The sequence below is a fragment of the Boleophthalmus pectinirostris genome, unplaced genomic scaffold (genome assembly GCF_026225935.1).
Source record: "Boleophthalmus pectinirostris isolate CB_2022bp ecotype Guang Dong unplaced genomic scaffold, ASM2622593v1 HiC_scaffold_1, whole genome shotgun sequence".
NCBI lineage: Eukaryota > Metazoa > Chordata > Actinopteri > Gobiiformes > Gobiidae > Boleophthalmus > Boleophthalmus pectinirostris.
Window position 1 is genome coordinate 79,028 of NW_026570970.1, and position 19,345 is coordinate 98,372.

The 19,345-nt window shown below is 37.8% G+C and overlaps 2 protein-coding genes across 3 annotated transcripts in view; both read right to left on the bottom strand.

Moving 5' to 3' along the window:
- Nucleotides 1–13,586, bottom strand: part of LOC129407893 (dynein axonemal heavy chain 7-like) — a 30,957-nt gene extending 17,371 nt beyond the window's left edge. Inside the window, 51 exon segments of the mRNA XM_055150468.1 lie at nucleotides 332–454; nucleotides 527–630; nucleotides 709–897; nucleotides 971–1,204; nucleotides 1,304–1,441; nucleotides 1,526–1,666; nucleotides 1,876–2,000; nucleotides 2,119–2,414; nucleotides 2,501–2,659; nucleotides 2,988–3,160; nucleotides 3,231–3,423; nucleotides 3,512–3,704; nucleotides 3,780–3,994; nucleotides 4,063–4,208; nucleotides 4,284–4,431; nucleotides 4,522–4,763; nucleotides 4,835–4,975; nucleotides 5,062–5,151; nucleotides 5,227–5,358; nucleotides 5,459–5,636; nucleotides 6,535–6,648; nucleotides 6,720–6,853; nucleotides 6,947–7,375; nucleotides 7,446–7,604; nucleotides 7,607–7,640; nucleotides 7,723–7,901; nucleotides 7,971–8,186; nucleotides 8,188–8,271; nucleotides 8,354–8,609; nucleotides 8,672–8,838; nucleotides 8,910–9,048; nucleotides 9,163–9,314; nucleotides 9,396–9,584; nucleotides 9,662–9,781; nucleotides 9,873–10,061; nucleotides 10,154–10,237; nucleotides 10,303–10,443; nucleotides 10,520–10,700; nucleotides 10,783–10,892; nucleotides 10,975–11,094; nucleotides 11,170–11,415; nucleotides 11,498–11,737; nucleotides 11,812–11,964; nucleotides 12,035–12,207; nucleotides 12,290–12,386; nucleotides 12,389–12,448; nucleotides 12,529–12,642; nucleotides 12,716–12,862; nucleotides 12,932–13,067; nucleotides 13,147–13,268; nucleotides 13,359–13,586. Coding sequence (XP_055006443.1) covers nucleotides 332–454; nucleotides 527–630; nucleotides 709–897; nucleotides 971–1,204; nucleotides 1,304–1,441; nucleotides 1,526–1,666; nucleotides 1,876–2,000; nucleotides 2,119–2,414; nucleotides 2,501–2,659; nucleotides 2,988–3,160; nucleotides 3,231–3,423; nucleotides 3,512–3,704; nucleotides 3,780–3,994; nucleotides 4,063–4,208; nucleotides 4,284–4,431; nucleotides 4,522–4,763; nucleotides 4,835–4,975; nucleotides 5,062–5,151; nucleotides 5,227–5,358; nucleotides 5,459–5,636; nucleotides 6,535–6,648; nucleotides 6,720–6,853; nucleotides 6,947–7,375; nucleotides 7,446–7,604; nucleotides 7,607–7,640; nucleotides 7,723–7,901; nucleotides 7,971–8,186; nucleotides 8,188–8,271; nucleotides 8,354–8,609; nucleotides 8,672–8,838; nucleotides 8,910–9,048; nucleotides 9,163–9,314; nucleotides 9,396–9,584; nucleotides 9,662–9,781; nucleotides 9,873–10,061; nucleotides 10,154–10,237; nucleotides 10,303–10,443; nucleotides 10,520–10,700; nucleotides 10,783–10,892; nucleotides 10,975–11,094; nucleotides 11,170–11,415; nucleotides 11,498–11,737; nucleotides 11,812–11,964; nucleotides 12,035–12,207; nucleotides 12,290–12,386; nucleotides 12,389–12,448; nucleotides 12,529–12,642; nucleotides 12,716–12,862; nucleotides 12,932–13,067; nucleotides 13,147–13,268; nucleotides 13,359–13,448 — 8,135 coding nt within the window. The 5' untranslated portion in view covers nucleotides 13,449–13,586.
- On the bottom strand, nucleotides 13,513–19,345 carry LOC129407663 (dynein axonemal heavy chain 12-like). Of its 2 annotated transcripts, XM_055149374.1 has the most exons (19): nucleotides 18,341–19,345; nucleotides 17,527–17,707; nucleotides 17,355–17,439; nucleotides 17,240–17,266; nucleotides 16,974–17,163; nucleotides 16,820–16,883; nucleotides 16,596–16,754; nucleotides 16,330–16,525; nucleotides 16,041–16,229; nucleotides 15,810–15,963; nucleotides 15,631–15,722; nucleotides 15,372–15,550; nucleotides 15,147–15,282; nucleotides 14,937–15,062; nucleotides 14,725–14,859; nucleotides 14,436–14,629; nucleotides 14,150–14,357; nucleotides 13,897–14,082; nucleotides 13,513–13,826 (listed from the first exon to the last, which is right to left on the bottom strand). In XM_055149374.1, the coding sequence occupies exons 2-19, from the start codon at nucleotides 17,703–17,705 to the stop codon at nucleotides 13,614–13,616; spliced, it is 2,712 nt and encodes a 903-aa protein (XP_055005349.1). In that variant the 5' UTR covers nucleotides 17,706–17,707; nucleotides 18,341–19,345; the 3' UTR covers nucleotides 13,513–13,613. The 2 variants fall into 2 exon arrangements, with proteins under 2 accessions (XP_055005349.1, XP_055005355.1); XM_055149380.1 differs by lacking the exons at nucleotides 17,527–17,707; nucleotides 18,341–19,345 and having other exon boundaries at nucleotides 17,240–17,286; nucleotides 17,355–17,417.

The following is a 19,345-nucleotide window of genomic DNA, read 5'->3' on the forward strand; positions in this document are numbered from 1 at the left end:
AAAATGCATAATAACAAAAAATAATCACCTCAAAATCAAACCCTAGTAAGTCAATAGGAATGTGATACTTTCTTGCATAGTTCTGCATTGCACCAGTGAGAAAAGCTTGAGTAAAGAAGAATCCAGACAGCCAAAATACATTAGGCTTATTTGTGTCATGCCACTTCTGTAACAAAAGATTCAATGTTTTTAATTAACTTCCAATAAACAGTTAAATTTCTTTGTAACAAAAAAAATAAAAAATCTTACTTGCAAAAACTTCAGCCTTGCAAGAAAGTCATTTATGTAGCTGCCCAAGGGTTTGAGACTGGGATAAGAGCGCTTGGCCCACCTTTCTGGCACTTTCCCCACTATTAAACTGCCAGCCACCGCCTCCAGCTCAGCATCCATCACCACTAACCCCTTGATGGCTTTGAGCAGGTTCTGGATGCTAACACGGATTGTAGTGCACAACCTAACAAAGCAGAACAATGGGTTGAGATCAAAAAGACTTTTTGTAAACGTTTGTAAAAGTTATGGGGCTTACGTGTTGTAACGCTCCATCTCCTGAACCAACACAGTGTTCATACTCTCCTCATAGCGAACAGGGAATTTCAAAAGAGCTGTTTCTATGTCAAAATTCTTTGGCAGCTAGAAATAAACATACATGATGGGCCTTGAACAGTAGTAATACGAGTATAATTTTATGCACTTCAATTTTATGTGTACCTTGGTGAGAATATTATTGGCTATGTCATAAAGCGTGCTGTCACTCCCAGAGCTGCTTCCACCTATCCCTCCTCCTCCTTGAGTAAGTAGCAGTGAATCAAATAACAGTTTTGTTTGTTGAAGATCTTTGGAAACATCTACATTTTCATGCATCCCAAAAACCTCTGGGTGCTGGGTGAATGGTAGTTCCTTTAAAACATGACACAGACACACATTTTACCAACATAATTTCCACATTGCATTCTTTTCATTATTATTTTACCTTGATGAATTCTATATATCCTTCATATGCAGACTTAGGTGGTGCACAGTAATCTCCACTGGGTGAGAAGGCATAGTGAGGTTTCTTGATGACGTTGGTGTTGTAAAAATCAGCTAAAATGGTCAACAGCAGTCGTCTGTCCCAGTCATCAGTCACCCTGCCTCCATAGTTACACTCTCCAGTCAAATACGTTATAGCTTCAAATGGCACCTCATCGTATTCATTAACAAACAGCTAAAAAGAGAAAAGAGTAAAACTTTAACACCATTTTTTTTCTTTATTTCATCATTACTATACTGTAAAATATACAATAAATAATACAAATAACAATACCTGGAGCTGTCTGATGCTTATGCGCAGATCAGACTCATTAAAACCATATGGAATATTCCAACCTAGTGGACCAAATTGTTTTCTCTCCTGAACAAGAGCATGGAAGAAACATAGTCCATACAAGAGCTTCTCCCAGATCTGAAAGATAAAATTTAAATGTTTATCATCAATACAGAAATTGTGTAGTAACCTTTTGTAAATGGGTATCTATAATCTTCTTACCATCTCTTTATTGGGACAACTGCTGAAGAAGTTTGGATCAGATATCGGATCAGACAGATAAGACTGGAGAAGATTTTGTCGAAGACCAGTAGGAGGCTCATTTGTCATTTTAACACCATTTTGTAGAATTGTCACTGGAAACTAAAGGGAGACAAACCACATTGCTTTATATTAGGATTATCAAATTACATTTTACCAAATAAAATAGGCTAGTATTGCACCTTTGCAGATGGGTAGCTTGTAAGCCAAAGTCTAAAGTCAGGATGGCATGTTTCTGGGCTTAGGTCTTCACAGATTTTCTCTAGAGTGGACATCCAGGAAATGGCCAAATGACAGTTTTGCAGACACACCCACGACCCGTCCTGCATAGCTGTCGCAATCATTTTTGCAGCAATGGGACCTTGGCCTTGTCCCAAAGATATAGACTGGAACTTTGTAGCCGCCATGTTCTTGTCAGTGGCAAATTTGAGCAAACCTTTGGAAAGAATATTTTTTTAGATGACAACTAACAACAGATGTCATATAAAGTAGTACTTAATGAAACGAAAATATGCAGCATAAGTTGAAACATGTATACAAAGAAAAATACTTACTGGCCATAGGATCCGCTCCAGGACACAGAACAAATACAAGTGGAATGGTGGCGTTAGAGTCTTCATAACTTTTACTTAGGTCAAAAGGAGGTGGTTGGACAAATGTCTTCCCCAGTTTGTCAGTCAGATATTTGGTAATAGCTGGTACCATCTTATCAGGTCGTAGACAGCGAATTATGATTATCTTCTGAAGCTCATTGAGTTTTTCACACCAGGGTGCAGGTAGAGGAGTGTTTGCTGGATCTTTGCTATCATATATCACCTTGAATTCCCCAGGGTTTTTGATAAAATCATTTCTGTATGCATAAGATTGTAATTAACCCAAGTATAACTTAAAAAAGGAGAAAAATGCAGAAAATGTAAAAGTTTAGGCTCAACTTACTTTATGCCCTGTAAGCCCGGGAGTTCATTGGCTCTGCAGATCTCATCCCAGTTCTTGTCCTGAAGCCAAGAGGGGTCAGGGTTGGGAATGGTGTTTTGTAGGCCTACTCCTCCAGTCAGCAAAAACATAAACTGGGAGTATTCAATCTCATTCTTTGCCCTGTACACAAAAGGTATCAAGATCAAGATCTAATATTTGTAATTTGAATATTAAAATTGGTGTTTTAATATACTTACAATTGTATGTTACAACAGAGGAGGAATGAAAAAAGAAGTTTGTCTTTCTCAAATAATGAGCGGCATACATTGGAGTATAAATTGTAGGTGAAGTGATCAATGAGGTACTGAAGACGCCTCTCCAGTATCTTTGACTTATTGCTGATAAAAATAAGATAATTAAATAGATAATATGAGTCATTTATGCATAAATCATGTAAAAAAATGTAAAGGGTTAATCTATTTTCACGTTTCTGTTGGCAAATACTTACCTGTCTTGGATAGAATTAATGTATAGGTTGACAAACCAGCTGAGAGAATACTGGTACATGGGGTCTATATTGCTCAGGTCAGCAATACTGAAGAACAGTGTAGATGAATGCTTTGCTATTGGTCTATAGCCTTCTCTAGATTCTGCTATTTTGACCTCTGTTTTCTCTGCAATCTGAAACACAATTTCAGAATGTTAGTTTTCATGTTTTATGTTATTGTTTGTAACCTTTTTGTTTACAGACCTGCTGTTTCTTTGTTATCTCGTTTGACAAAATCTTAGCAGAATCTAAAATCTGAATTGCAGACTCATCTTCCAGAATATTCCCCTTTGAGGATTGTAATGTTTCCAGTATTTTGTCTTCAGTTTCCTTCAGCTGTCTTTTATTGGCTGCTGACTGTAAGATTAAGGCATTTCTTTCCTCCTCCAGCTCTGGTCTGTGGAGCAAATGGAGCACAAGCAATTCTCTGCAAACTCTGACAGACATATAAATTTGCTATATAGCATTATGAGTTTGAACACTACCTTTCCTTGGCAACTACAATCCCCAAAAGCTGGTCCTCTAAGCCTTCAGGGGTTATCATGAAATTAAGCAGAGACACTTTGGTGGATAGTTCGGGCAGATAGTGTGGGTTTCTTAGTTTAGTAGTGATGTAGAAACGGAAATCAGAAGAGTACTCAATCACACTCTCTCCAAGTCTGATATAGTCAACACCTCCTAGAACAGTACAAGACTACAAATTAATATAACATATGTAAATAAGATCAGTCTACTTAGCTATATTTGCATCACCTTGTTTGAATGTCTGCTTGAGGAGCAGTGGTTCCAACGAAGGGTCAAGGTCTTCTCCCACATTTTCAAGCAGGAGTGGTGTGCCGAACTGGATGCAATTTTCCAATGTTCTCATATAATCTGCATCTGTCAGCTTTATGACACTCAGGTTGTTGTCCTTTTCTGAATTCTTCACCCACTTGTTTGCTTGGCCTTGAGGATCAATCATTAAAGGCCTACAATAACATACACATATTAGATGTTATTTACAAATATTTATACTTATTATAGTGTAAACACTTACCATCTTCTTGAATTACTGACAATAACTCCATTGTCAATTGAAAAACTGTCATTGGGAAGGCCTGCAAAATTCCAAGCCCTGATCTTAATTGGATCTCCCAGAGTTTTACTGAGGGAAAACTCATTAGATGAGGGAATATTTCTTGACTGCAAAAAATATTTAAACATAAATAGAACTTACTAATGAGGCTTTTTTGTTAATTATTTTTAGTAATTACATACTTTGCAGAGGTTAGTCCACTCTTTTGTACAGTGCTGTCTGAAGCCTGCTGTAAAGGCTCCCAGATAAGCAATGACACCGGCCGAAATGAGGACATCCCCAGTCAGGTTGTCATAGGTGCTCTGCAGGTCATCTGCCGCTTTACGCCACCTAAAACATACATAAATGTAAACTTGAGAACAAGTTTAAAGTAGATAAAACCATTAACATAAGCATAAACAAATGTTGCTCTTTCTTTACCTTGTCTTCTCTCCTCCAAGACCACCAATAAGCTTTTCAGCTCTCTCCAGTTTCCTTGCACACAAATCTACCTGGAACTCTAATTGTGCCTTTTCTTCTGTCTTTTCTTCAAATGTTTTTTGAAGAGCAGCCAAACGATCCTCAACCTCTTTGAGCTCAGCTCTCTTTCGGTCCAACAGGGCCATAGTGGTTGCAAGAGACTCTTGGGCTACTGCCAGATTGGCTTTCTTTGGGGCTACAACCTATAGGCACACACAATTTCTATTTTAGACTAAAACCAATGACTTAAGATAGGACATGAGCCACACCAGACCTTAGCCACTCTGTCATACTCTTCCATTGCTTTTATCCATTTACAAAGGCCCTCTGCTGCTGAAGATGCCTTCGCCACTATACTGGGGTCGAATTCGGGATTAGTCATGTACTCGGTGCGAATCTTTTGCATCACAGCTGCCTACAGAGGCAGAGGAAATATAGTTCATATTTATTTATCAAGCATCAAAACACAAAGATTGAATAGTACACACGTTGAGAACATACAGGAATATTGTCCTTGTCGTACTCTTTTAGATCTCGTAAAAAATTCATATCACCCAGTAGCTTCTTGCTTGGTCCCCAGTAGTCAAAAATCTATAAAATATTACACACACTTATGAGCATATTGTTGACAATAACTAAAATATGATAAAAATGTAAAGAACATACCTTTTTACCAGTTCCAGTGGGGTCAGGGACTTTATCTGGTTTTATATCCTTCATTACACACACAGCAGCCATCACAAGCTTCACTCCTGATGGTGGGTTTTTCATTGACTTCACAATAGTGACATCAGAAGGCTGAAACATGGAAGCAGTTTAATTTACTGGAAGGTCAAAGCACAAAAGTTTCTATGGCTACATGGGACACATAATATAGATTAAAGGAGGAAATACCAACCTTCAAAGTATCTAAGGCTGCAAGAGCAGTCTCTAGGGCAGGGATGGCTTCAGCCAAATCACTCTCACACTCATTCTTTAAAGCTTGGGCCTCATTTGCTTTTACAGTCGCTGCTTCTTCATCAACACGAACAGGTTTTACTCTTAGCTTCCACTTCTTCTGACTCAACTTCAATAACCTGAAATACAAAAAGGTAGATTCAGTTGTCAGTTGGATTCCTATGCTTTATTGAAGATTTACAGCATGTGAGATCAAAAACAATTATGCCCACCTTCATCATTTTTGTATTGTCAATTTTGGCTTGTTCCAGTTTGGGCTGTAGGTCTATCAGTTCCTGCTTCATTTCTCCCACCTAAGGTATATAGAATAGAGTGTGTTGAGAGGGTTGTAGGGGCGTGAAATTACATGGTGGCTTTATTAAGTGTCCTCGTTCTTTACAGTTGAAACAGCTGTTTCTGAGGTCTCCCCACATTTATGCTGCCCATTAAGACAATATTGTTCAGTTCATTTTGTTTTTTTACTCTACAGGGAATCTGATTGTGCCATGCAGTGATGCCAAAAGTTAGCACACTATCCACTAGTGCAGAGGTGTCCAAACTTTTTTTCATCGAAGGCCAAATCACATCTCAAATGAGGCTTAGAACATTCATTTTAGGTCTGTATCACAATGCAGTGTGATGTTATTGGGGTTATAGTGGCTGAATTACTTGCTGTAAAAATGAATGCCTAGGGCCAATTTAACAGAAGGTAATGTAAGGGTTTTGTTTACTGACTTTCACATTACCAAGCTTCCTCAAATGGTACAGTCAGACGGTGAGAAGATTCTTTTGTACACACCTTCTATACTGTGCTCATTTGGAAAATGACTACCCACAATTGTGCCAAAGTACTTAAAAATGCTCAACACACAGAGCAGAACATTTATATTGAAACTGGAGCAGTTTCTTGGCCACATTCATTAAATTCCAACTTGTACAAATAAAACAGAGAAGATATAATACTGCAATATTGTAGAATATACAGTACCTGAGATTCAGCAAAAGCTAGTTTATCCAAGCCATTAGTATAAACGTCGCTTTGCCTTCATAACAATGTCTCTTTTTTCAGTAAGTAGCAGCCGAAAAGCTGCCATGAGCTCCAAATAGGATGTAGGAGTCACATAGTTATAACGGCCAAGTTCTGACAGAAATCTGCAACAAGTAGTAGTAGTTTGTTTAGTAAATAAGACTAAATGAATGCATGTAAAATCCCCAGGCCATACCTATCAGAGAGCTGCTTTAGAGAAGTGTGGAATGTTTTACATATTGGTATAACCTCATGTCGCTCTATTTCAGTCATTTCTAGTGTCTTCAGGAATGAAATAGCTACTCTCTCAAGAGCTTCTTCTGGCCATGGCTAATATACAAGAAAATGACAATGACATTTCAACTTGACTATATGATGCATTACAATTTTACACACATATGTTTTGAGATACAAATCTTTTACCTGAAACCAGTCAATAGTGCAGCAGTTAATGAGAGATGGAAACTGTCGCAATCTGTTTCTAAATGCATTTCCAATTGGACTGAAGGCCACCACAATGTGCAGGTTTTCTCTGCAGCGTGCAATAAAAAAGGCAAACAGAGTCAAAGGACTCAGCTCCACATTCTTGTTACCAGCCTGAGCAATAGGGCGTATGGCCTATGGAAAAAAATAACAAAATAAGAAAAAATACTGAAAATCATTTAAGTAGTTAATTGTAGTATAGTTTACCTCTATTATCTCTTGCTTTTCATCTACAGCAAAGAGATTAGGAACCTCTCCGGTGTTCAGGACACTGTCCACATCCTCAAGAAATGCTTCATCTTTGATTTGAGTATCCGTGAGGAGAAACACAGTCTTCTGACCTTTCACCCCAGCATTTTTCATCAGCATCTATAACAAATTCAGAGACAGTGTAACTACAAAGGTAACACATCTGTAAAGATGTTTATACAACGCTCACCTTGATATCATCCCTCCACTCGGTCAAGCCGTAGCTCTTGGAGATTTCAGGCTGAAACATGGTCATGTGGGCCATAAAAGTGGCTAGACGGGTTATGGACTGTCGACCACTGCCTCCCAAACCCACCAGCAGAGCATTCCCACCAGGTTGCTTTAACACACACGACTAATCCGAGACAGGTGCTCTAAAACATAACTATATGACAAAACAACATATTCAGCTGTAAAGCTTTTGATATGCATTCCAAAAATAACACTAGAGTATATAAAAATCTTACAGAAATATAACAAGGTTCATGCGGCTCTTGTTCATCTGGTTGTATTCTACCAGACAGGACTCCACCACTTTAGCAAATTTGTCCACTGATGGCACTTCAGCATACAGACGGTCCTCATCTTCCAAGTCAGGGGTCATGTAGTCACCAAATAAAAGATTACGCATGTCCTCTTCCACAAGCTTAAAAATTCATTAATTAATTCACCTAGAAAAACAACACACTAAGGTGGAACACATCTTTTAACTTACTTGCTTGCCCGTTTTTAGATGTTCAAAGACTTGATCAAATGATTCTTTGAAGTTATCGTGAAGAATGTTGCTCATTAGCCGGTAAAGCCAGGTGCGGTCACTGTCATCCACCAAGCGGTCGTAGTAGACTCGGAAAACCTCGTGAACAAACAAGCGGATCATAGTTTGTTTGCTTTTAAGCGACTGTTTCTTCAGGAGTAGACAGCCTTGGATCACTCACTCGAGAGAAGTCACGCAGGTTAAAAGTGTAATGTGATTTGGCTGGAGTAGGAAGCAAGTACTCCATGGCCTTCTTGTAAACCTGTGAAGCCCAAACCACATAATTTAAAAAAAAAAATGAATGTAGCAAAACTATGTAACATTATTGATTTTACTAAATTTACCTCCATGGTGGCTGTGACAATTTGATTGCCAATGGTGAAATATTCAGGGGTAAACTCATTGTTTTTTAGATAAAAGGACATTATGTTGGAGAATATGCGAACCATTGTATCATCACTGAAGGCATTAATACTGCAGATGTTAAAGTGTCTCAGGAAGCGAGATGTAACAGCATTTCTTCCTCCACCAGGGGGACCCATTGCAGAGATAAATTGAACGTCTACTAGGCAGATTCTGGATGTGTCCTTGAGATCATACCTGCAAAAAAATATAGATATAAATAAAAATAATCACTTCAGAATTTAAAGCAAATATTGTACCAGTTTCCATGGTCCATGAACTGTCTGAGAAGTTCCACTGGTGGTTGTGCTCCAAACTGTTCCAGCGCTGGCATATTCACATCATCGACAAATATTATGCACTTCTTTCCAATTGGGGGCCCATAGACTCCCTGTCTTCGCTTATTTAATCTGGACATGATGATATTCTACACAAAACAAGTACACATTTTACATTTTGAAATCTAAATAAAAATTGAATATAATCCTAATAGCTTACTTGTGTCTGATTGGCACTTGTGCGTGCTGAAAAGTTGATGAAAAAGGGTAGATAGAGATCTTTGTCTAAATTGTTCAATAGTTTGTCCTTGATATACACAGACTTCCCAGTGCCAGTGGGGCCAACAAACAAACTAGGCCTGAACAGAAAATACACAAAGTAAATAAAAGCATGTAATTTCTACTTAAACCTTCAAAATATGATGCTGTATGTCAATTTGAAAATGGTACGCAGTGCTTGTAAAAATGCTTACACTCCATATGTGATGCATAGGTCCATAAGGTATGTATAACGGACCGTGTCAATTGTGGGAACAATTATCTCTTGCACTTTGGTATTTTTGCCCCCTAAGTTGACATTCTTGATGCCGTCATTCCAATGAATCCAGCGACCTTTACCTTTAAACTGTGCAAAAAATATTCATTAGCATTATTCATTGCAGTAATTGAGGTAATTGTGTAATTGTAAGTAATAACACAGTAGTACCTCATAAAAGTAGTCGTAAACTAAACCTTTTTCATCTAGTGGACATTCCCATTTCCCAATGGCCTCAGGAATAGGGTTTTTGTCTGTCTTTCCTGTTAAAGTGGTTCTAAAGAACTCATTAAACTTCCCCCGGCTCTGTGCATCACAACTGCCCCCTACTGACCACACTAGAGAGAAGGCAAAGGCAGCCTGTAGAAGAAAAAAGAGAATAGAGAATTTAAAAACAACTGGAATCAAAGTGATAAAAGGTTGCTCTCTCAATTTACCTTAATCCAAACATGAAGGATTTTGTCTTCAGGGTGTGTCTTGACAGGTTCAGATAGCAGCATTTCAAACAGACGACACAGTGAGGTCACAGTGTTACTGTCACTAGTCGGGACAACTTCCTGTAGAAAAAAATGCATATTTACAATACTGATATTCTTAATTGTATGTGTAAATATAATTTTATTCATTTTCATCTGAGGTTTAGGCTACCTTGCAGTATTTGCGCAGCATTCTCAGGGCAGGGGGTAAAAGCCAGTGAAATAGTTCTAACAAAAGGGTCCTGCTCACTGGACTTTGTAAATCCTCTGGAAGAGTATTGAACCAAGAAAGAACTAAAGGCTCCCAGCCTAACTGAGATGGCTCCATATAGATCATACCACATCTACTGACTGTAGCAGGCTGCAGAACAAAAACAGTAACTACATTTACATGCTTATACACTAAGATAACATTTGCATGCTTATGTACTAGTATAGTATCTGGTAACTTACAGAAGCTTGTGAAAGATCCATAGCCTCAAAGATAAGGCTCATCTGATTGGACATCTGAATAATCTCACCACTCATCAGACACAGCTGTCAGGGTCAAATAAAAAATTTTAAGTGTACATGACATACAAATGAAGCCATTTTTTCATTACCTTTTTGTTATCATCAAGTACTGTGTTCATGCTCTCAATCCACAGAGTATCTATGGGTCCATCAAACACTACCCATTTACGTTCTGGTGTCTCAGCTGATGCAAATTCCCTAAACGTGTTAGCCACAATACCATCTGTCCACTTAAAAAAAATAAAATTGTACTGCATAAGGACATTTTTCACAGTCAGTAGCAGTTACATATAGACACTGATGTACCTCATGGGAAACCAAATCAAACTGCCCGAAGAGCTGCCCCATAGTGATGGACTTAGGGTTCAGTGTCCTGTAAATGACCTTCTCCTCCTCTTGACCCTGTTCATTCATCAGAGTCAGTGTGTCTGCTAGAACATGTAGAACTTTGGTCTTTCCCGCAAAAGATTCTCCAACCAACATGAAACTGGCAGAGATAGATACATACATGTAAGGTTAATGTTGTGGTAAAGTATATCATTTTAATATTTAACAGAAAATAAACATACCCATGTCTCACAATCATCATCTCATATGTCTGAATCATCTTCTCTAAAAATACTTGAGTAGGTTGGACATTGTGGCTTTTGCAGCACTCTTCAGCAGCTTTATAAAACAACTACAAAAAAGATCAAATAAGTTTATTATTGTATATATAAAGTATAAAGTAAAGAAGCTTAGTAAATAAACTAGATTCATACCTGATAGTCAGCTTTAGGAAGGGAGATTCCAGGAAACAAATCGCTGGTAATCCCATTGAATAGAGGAATATCATGAGACAGAAATTTAGGCTCATTAACATCTTTTATAGATCTCAGGAGCTATAGGAATAAAATAAAATAATATATTACAAAATGCTCAAAAACACATTGTCAGTGAAAGTTTATAGTTCATACCAGTATATCCTCATTCTCTTCTGGATACTTCAGTTTGAGATTTCCAGCTGCCACAAGTACAGCTTTTACGGCCCTCATGCCATAGTCGTAGTGAAACTGGGAGGAAAGCTGCTCTGAGCACAGTCTGTAGGTCATTACTATCTTCACTGACAATGGTTTGGCATTCAGAAAGCCGTACGAATACAGCGAGATCTCAGCAATCAAAGCATAGTTTGGGACCATCATGGCAACAGTTCGAAATAAAACCTGGGAAAGAAAATTTTTACTGTCAGGTTAAAAAGGAAAATATAGCAAATACAGCAACATAACAAAAAAGTGTTTAGTTTACCTTAAGATTGTCAGGTAGTTCCGATCGCCCTGCATAGCCTGGGTTCATGGTGATGGACACAAAGCAGTTGGGATTAAGTTTGAGTGTTGTTCCTTCAAAATCAAAGTACTCCAGCTTCTGCTCAATGGCTCTCTGAATACACAGCACTTGTTGAGCCACGACAGAAAGCACCTCCAGTTCAATTCGATTGAACTCATCAAAACACGCCCATGCACCTGAAGATGCCAGACCTTTGAAAAACTGTAAGAGGAAATGTTATCAAATGAGTTAACCACATGCATGTAGGTTTAACATAATGTAACACAAATTCTAACCTTGCCCATTGCAAGATAATCCAACCCATCTGAACAGTTAAACACAACACACTGAACAGCAAGTGCTTTGGCCAAATCCTTTGTGGTTTCAGTTTTCCCTGTTCCTGCTGGACCCTCAGGAGCACCACCCAGGTTTAGGTAGAAAGCCCCAATCTAAAAAACAGAAACAGTTTAAGAAATCATGATATATTACACCACTAAGTTTTTTTTTTTTTTTACTTACCAGAGTTCGGTAACATCTGTCTGTCAGTGGAGTGATGACTAAACGTGGAGAGTTGCCAAGATATTCATAAGCATACTTGACATCACAGTTGATAATTCTAACATGCACATTGTCGTTGGTCCAGTAGTACCGGAGCTGGGCCAGCCACTGGAAGTCTGTATCTTTTGATACACCTGATTGTAGTTGGATAGATATTTAAAAATAGTGTATAGAGCAACGAAATTGTTAAAATGAAAGTGGTCTGTGATAGGATACCTTTCTCAATGAGCTCCATGATGACATCTCTGGCATGTACATCTATTGTGACCAGTGCTCCCAAAGTGGTTCGAGTTTGTTTGGCCAGTTTTCCTCTCTCACAAGCTCCACAATGTCATTCAACTGACTTTGGAGCTGCTCATAGTACTTTTTCAAAACCTAGACAAAAAGGAATTTAAAAACTGTTCCATACCATTTTCAGAATCTTGAAATCTTAACTAAACTAATTTTAAACTAACCCCTGCTCTAATAGCTTCATGTACTTCCAATGTCCAAAAGATTTGTGAAGTACAAAGCACCACCTGTCCAGGCCACTCCCTCACCCACTGGCTGCGGGTGGTTTCAGCATAGGCCTGAAAAGGACATAATCACACAGTTAAATGATACACACAAGATCTTAATAATATTGGACATGAATTCACTAACTTCTCTCGAACGAGCAATCACATCATTAACACTGCGCAGCATCACATCCTCCACCTGCACCAGCCACTTCTCCACTGCCCCTTTGGCCTCTACTGTGGAAATGTTCTGGACAAGGGCAACACGCTCCCCTTCACTGCTATACATGGCCTACAGGAGAGAATGATTATTATTATGTTGTAATTTTAGTGATAAAATAAAATAGAGCATAATGTGCACCTGGATATCCAAATTGGGTAAGAAGTCCAGTTTAGAGATACCCTCAAAACACTTTTTAAGGTGTGGCTGAACTCGCAAGGGATCCTTGGTCTCTGACAAAATCTCTAACATTTCATCATTTGACAAGAAAAAGAACCTGATGACAGAAATTATAACTGTATTAGTATTGTGTAAATTTTTCTCTTCGTATGTATAAAGCGCATTCATCATCTTACCTTGGAAAGAAAAGGCGCTTCTTTTCAAGATATGCATTTAGACCTTTCATAATTGTGTCCAGTAAGTTATTGGATTCCTGTAGCTTTTCAAGTAAATCAGGCAGTGATGTTGCTGGTAGGATCTTTAAAGCAAGCAGAGCATATTATCTACTAACATATAAAGGCTTATGTTATAGCCATAAGACTAATACAACATTTAATATAATGCATGCCTTAGGGTCCTTGACACAGTGTCTCATGACCTCTCTCCAGATTTTATCAACAGTTTGGAAAAGACGTCCCTCCTCTGGAATCTGATGCATGATGTCCTGAGAGGAGAAAATGGGTTCCAGGTAAAGCCATTGAGTCTGCACTTTTACCCACTCATCAATGGTTCCTTGGATACGAAGCAAACGATCTTCCCAACTCTGTATAAAAAAAAGAAAATCAATTAATGTGAAGTAAGCCCGACATGTTTTTGTAAAATATCAGTAACCTGCCTTGATTTCATGTTCAAATGGCTTAATAAATGGTGAGCCCCTCATTGTCTGAGTCTTAACTATTTGGTCATCCAGCATAGTTTGAATCTCGTCCAGTGATATTAGAATAGATACGCCAGTCTCTCTGTGAGGCTGATGGTGGAAAGCAACATCATCCCATATGGTCACCATAGTCTTCATGGCTTTCTCAAAAGAAAATTCCTGCAGCGATAAAGAAAACATGATTAGGGTGAAAAGCTCAAAATGTAACTGCAATGTGTAATATACTTACTTTACTAGCAGCTGCACTGACAGACTCGAACTTGTCTAGGTAAGGAGTGAGGTTTTGTTTTAGGATTTTTCTTAGTGTAGTGCCAGAGTCTGGGGTAATATCATATCCTACTATTTTTGACATTTGGTCCCAGTGGCGTTGTCTGATGCCCGGATTACAGAGAATGGACACAAGAGGAACATGCTCCTACAATACAAGATGCATTGTTTAGTTCTTCAACACGCATTTAAAGTATTTTTACTACTTCTACTACCTTAAACTCTTTGATCTCTTGTAACACAGTACTGCACAAAGTTGCAGTGGGACTCTCAGTTTTGCTTGAATCTTCTGCACCCTCTTGCCCAGCTTTACTCTGTCTCTGTTGGAAAAACTTTAACATCTTGAAAACGTTCCTGAAGAATTCATCAACTTCCACTTCCATGCTCTCTCCATTCAGGCCCTGGAAAGATCCATCCATCCATCTAAACAGAGACACTATTAATGCCACATATTTGTTACCACAATAAATAAACTAAAAGGAACCATACAGTAAATCATACTTTTTTTCTGTGTGCTGCCACTCCAGCACAAGCCCAAAGAGTTTCTGGTAAGGTTCAATGCTCTCTTTAATTGCAGCTACTTCTGGGTAACTGGTTTGCGCCATGTCGTAAACTTTTTCTTCTTTATTGATGTATTCTACAGTTTCCTCTGCCTCCCGGATCAGTTTCTGAACAATCCTAATATCTGCCACATACTGCAACAAGACCAGTTTTAGGACAAATTTTATATAAGGCCTAGAAAACATAATATTCATAACCATATTTGGTTACATGAAATTGTATTTTTTACCTGTGGAATCAGGTCTAGCTCTGAGCATTCTGGGAAATCAAGAATTCTGTGGGCTAATTTAGTCAACTCTACCATTAGTTTTTCTCTTGTGGCAATCAGCTCATGTTTTCCTTTATACTTAGCTTTCTCTATCACCTAGAAAAAAACAACAACTCTGTATTATATTACAAGAAACAATTATTTTACAGCATACGGAGAGAGAAGAGGATTACCTCATCACTTAGTTCAAATGCCTGCATGATGTTTTGTGGCCACAGAAATACAGTTTTGTGAAGCTTCAGATCATCAGGCTCAAATATGTGGACATCCACAAGGTACAGTAATTTTTTAAGGGATTCCTGGTACAGAAGCATTATACACAAACTGTTATATGAAGGAAAATAAATCATTAGTTAAAGCCTAAGCACTGTAGGCCTACTCACAGATATTTTCTTCTGGAGTTGTGAGAGACCTGTTGTTTTGGTAAAGTTGATGTATTCAATCATTTCAACCATCTTTTCTGTGCTTTCTGGTACTTTCTGAGCATTCTCCTTGATTGTTTCAAATTCTGAACAAATCCTTCAAACACACAGAAAACGTGATATAAATTACATATGGATCCAATTGTATAGTAATTTATGTAATAAATTGATACTTAAACCACTTACTCCACATTAAGCACTCTGTGATTGTTAACTAGTTTCTTGATGAGTTCTTCAGCAAAGTGTTTAGCTTTGTTGGCTAGTCCCTGCTTTAGTTCTTCACAATCCAGATGGACCATTGTGAAGTGGGCTTTGGCTGGAAGGTCGATAATCTCTTTGGACAAACGATGGAACTCCTCCACTTTCTTAAAATATCAGACCGGGTATATATATTTATATATTTATAATAGCTATTGTAAAGTCTACCTTATTTTTAAGTAAGTACCTGAGTATATTCTTCAAAAGAATGCTCCTCCTCCATGAACAACTTCACTTGAGTTTGTGCAGTTCCATTAACAAGCCATGCATATTTTTCAACTGTAAAGGTAAACAAATATTATTTTGTGTAAAATAATTATTGTAATCTTATATACTGTCAAAAAGACATAATTTGTATAATATTACCATAACTCTGGAAATGTTTGTCGGGTTCCTCTAAATTTTTTTCAACCGCTGTCTTCAGTATGGCATTAGCACTACCCCATATATGATCAGCCACTTTAGCGTCCACAAATGAAGATTTTGACTGAGCCAGCCATGATTGGACAGTCGGTACTTTCTTTAGAAATATAAACAACAAATGTTTGACATAACTCTTCAAACTAATTCTGAGCCTGAAGTCTGAGCCACACTTACCTGCAGTGTACTTGTTATTGAATTAAGAATCCCAAAAATGGCTCCCCCTAGATCTTGTAAGGTTGGGTAAATCTCCATCTTTTCATCATCAAATGTCAGAGACATTCTGAACAAAGGCAGGCTGTGCTGATTCTTTTCATCAAAAAGACTAGCATATTGTGCTACACTTTTATGAAGCAGGGACTTAAGCTGTAAAATATTATAAACAAATTTGAATGTAAGAAATAGTATATGTGCTGTATATCCAAGTATTTGATCTTAACCATAAAAAATGACACAGTAATCTCACCAGATTGGACATAAGAGTGGATGCACAGTTGTAAAAAGAGTCCAACTTCTCTTCTTTAATACCCTTTACTGTATCTCTTAGGGTTAGCAGATGAATAATTTTCGGAAACCAAGTGTTCATTATGTGCTCTTCTGTTCTCTTGCACTCCAATGCCATTTTATTGTGTAAACTTTTACAGTCAACAGGCCCTGAAACTCTGAATAAACATTAGACATAATAAATCATGCTATTATTACATTGTTATTATGCCCAGTGCATTTTATTACCTGTAATCTGAAAGATCAGCTAAGACTATTGGAGAAAATGTGGTGTAACTGATGTCCAGTATTATCTGCATCACTGGATGAAGAATGTGCAAATTTGCTTTGATCTTCCTGTGGCTTTGGACAAAGCTTTCGTGCCGGGGTTGTGAGAAATCCAAAATTCTATTGCACAAGACAAAATATTTACAATATGTTGTCTAGGTTGATACATTTATTGTGTAACTTACTCAAGTGAAGTAACTTCCTGTTTCTCAGTATTCTGTTTGTGTGGTTCTTTTAAAATTGAGCCCACTGATGCAAAAGCAAAATACATTAAAGTAACCAATTCTATTAGTAGCAAACACACACTTAAGAGTAAAGACACTAAATATAAAAAAATACCTGTATGTTTGACAATTGCATTACGGAAGTCCTCGCTCACTTCTGTGCAGAGCTCCTGTAACAGTGCCTGTGTTCTTGGAGTATTTTTAAGTTCAGGCAGGAGTCGGCCAGTGATGGAGTGCAGCCATTCTTGTTGTATTGGAGTAAATGGACCACTTTCCACACGTTTCTTTAAAAATGCATAATTCATCTGAAAATAGGAGAAGCAAATGTTATTTCTCAAACATAAGCATTTCTCTGTTAATGGCATAAACCTGTAAACCAACCCGTTCCATCTGGTCTTCACTGATCATCTGTGATAAATTTGAAAACACTGTGTTAGATGGATGCTTGAAATAAATAATATTTTATGTAGACAGTGTCTAACTGTGTATTTCTTACAGAGGGTGGAAACTGTGGCTCTGGTGATGAGCTCTCTGGTTCGTTATCCAAGCACCGTCTATAGGCAGCCGTGGCCCTGGACACCCTGTATGACAGTATATACAATACAACTGCTTTAGCCAGCTAACATTGTAGTTAACTGCAAGTGTTTCCAACCTGACAGAACACTTACAATAACAATCGACGTTGGTCATTTAGCATTTTCTTTTTTCGACGCTTCTGAAGTTTCTGATGAATCAACATGCATGTCTCTTTGACAGCGTCGACCTTTGTGTCAATTGGCGGCAGGACTGGGAACTTTGGCAAACCATCCACTTCTTTGTCTTTCAAAATTCTACCGGAGGTTGCCATTTCTACCAAAAAAACATTAACATCAAAGGAAATCATTAAGTTAGATTGCCAAGTTAATTAATGATCAAAAGACTTTATTACTAATATATTTTAGTAATCACTAATTATTACTACTAATATCAACAAAACTATTTTACTGCAAGCAGAGGAGAACTAATTTAAGGAAATGCAACGAAGTGTTTGCAACTTAATTTAATCTTTTCTAAAGTCTATAGATGGCGCTGTTTATCCTGGTTTGGCAGTTTTTGATGGAAGAAATGACCGGAAGTTAACGAAAAACCCGCTAGCTTACTGCTAGCTTACTAGCTGTCGCCGACGTAGCTCAACAATATATAAGGTAATATAACTATTTCAAACATTATCGTGAATTTTGATGGATTAATATGATAATAAAGCCTAGAGTTTGACATAAGTAGACAATGTGAACCCCAAGAAAATGCCTAAAATAGAATTTAAAAACACAGCGTTAACGTTAGTGTAGTTGTTATTATAGGCCTGAACTTCAGTATGTTTCAAAGAAGACCACAGTTCTTTAGTTTAAGGTCATGGTTTAAGGTCAAGGGTATATTTCCTCTGTTATTTCTGGCCATTTTTGTTTTATAATTGAGTTGTTTTGTAAGTGTTGCTGTACTTACTGTTACGCAGATAAAAAGTGCGACCTACTCTGTGAAATCTACTCTGTAAAGTCTCCTCTGTGAAGTCTACTGTTTGAAATCTTTGTACGATTTGCTCTGTGTCAAGCTCAGCTAAATGTGCCTTTTCCGTTAAGCGATATGTGATTTTCGATTTGTGATTTTCGATTTGCCTACTCCTATAATCTCCCCGAGGCCAAACAAAGCTTTGAGTTAAAGCCCACAGAGCTCTGAAGTTTAGCTTTGAGTTCCGGAGTTGCCATGGTAACAAGGCTTTATGGAACTTTACATGTATGATGTCATCGGCGCCGTGAACCTGATGGAACTGGGAGGTTTTCAGGTTCTAGAATGTGATGATGTCATACTCCCAGACGGGGCAAGAGCCACGTTTCCCTGTTGACTGAGGCCGAGTGTTGTTAAGAAGTCACTGATATGAGACAAACCTCGATACAGTGCGCTTTCGATTCGATACGGTTCAGTAAAAAATAAAGGCTAAATCATGGAAAATCTTTGTTAAACCACTTCTTGTGCAAAGTTCATATGAAACACAAACATTTTAATCCTCAAAACAGCGAAAATGTCAAACGAGTTTCCTTCCACTAAACAAACAACGAAACTGTAGCTGTAACAAAATCATTTAGTAAAATAAACCAAAAATACTCTTGGTGATATATCGATAGAGCAGCCCACAATATCGATACTGTGTCATCACATTAAACGATACGATATATCGATATTTCAATATTTTTGCACACCCCTCTACTCTTTATCACACTGTACTTTGCCACGAAATATCCAAAAGGTAAACGCACAAATGTTAAACCTGGTATTGAAATGATTAAAAAACTCACTGTTAGAACACAATGGCCACGTTCACATGATGTTTTTTAATTGTTCTGGATTAAATTGTTTGGACTTAAAATATTTTCCTTGGAGTTTACATGGAAATAATAATTCTGAATATCTGGGTTTCACGTGACATTACAGGGCGACGTTTGTCAGCGCGCA

Coding starts and splice junctions, on each gene's coding strand:
- LOC129407663 (XM_055149374.1), bottom strand. CDS start 17,705: ATGGCAACCTCCGGTAGAATTTTGAAAGACAAAGAAGTGGATGGTTTG. Junction 15,964..16,040: donor CAATAACAAGTACACTGCAG/GTAAGTGTGGCT, acceptor ATATTTCTAAAG/AAAGTACCGACTGTCCAATC. Junction 15,063..15,146: donor AACTCCAGAAGAAAATATCT/GTGAGTAGGCCT, acceptor CTTCTGTACCAG/GAATCCCTTAAAAAATTACT.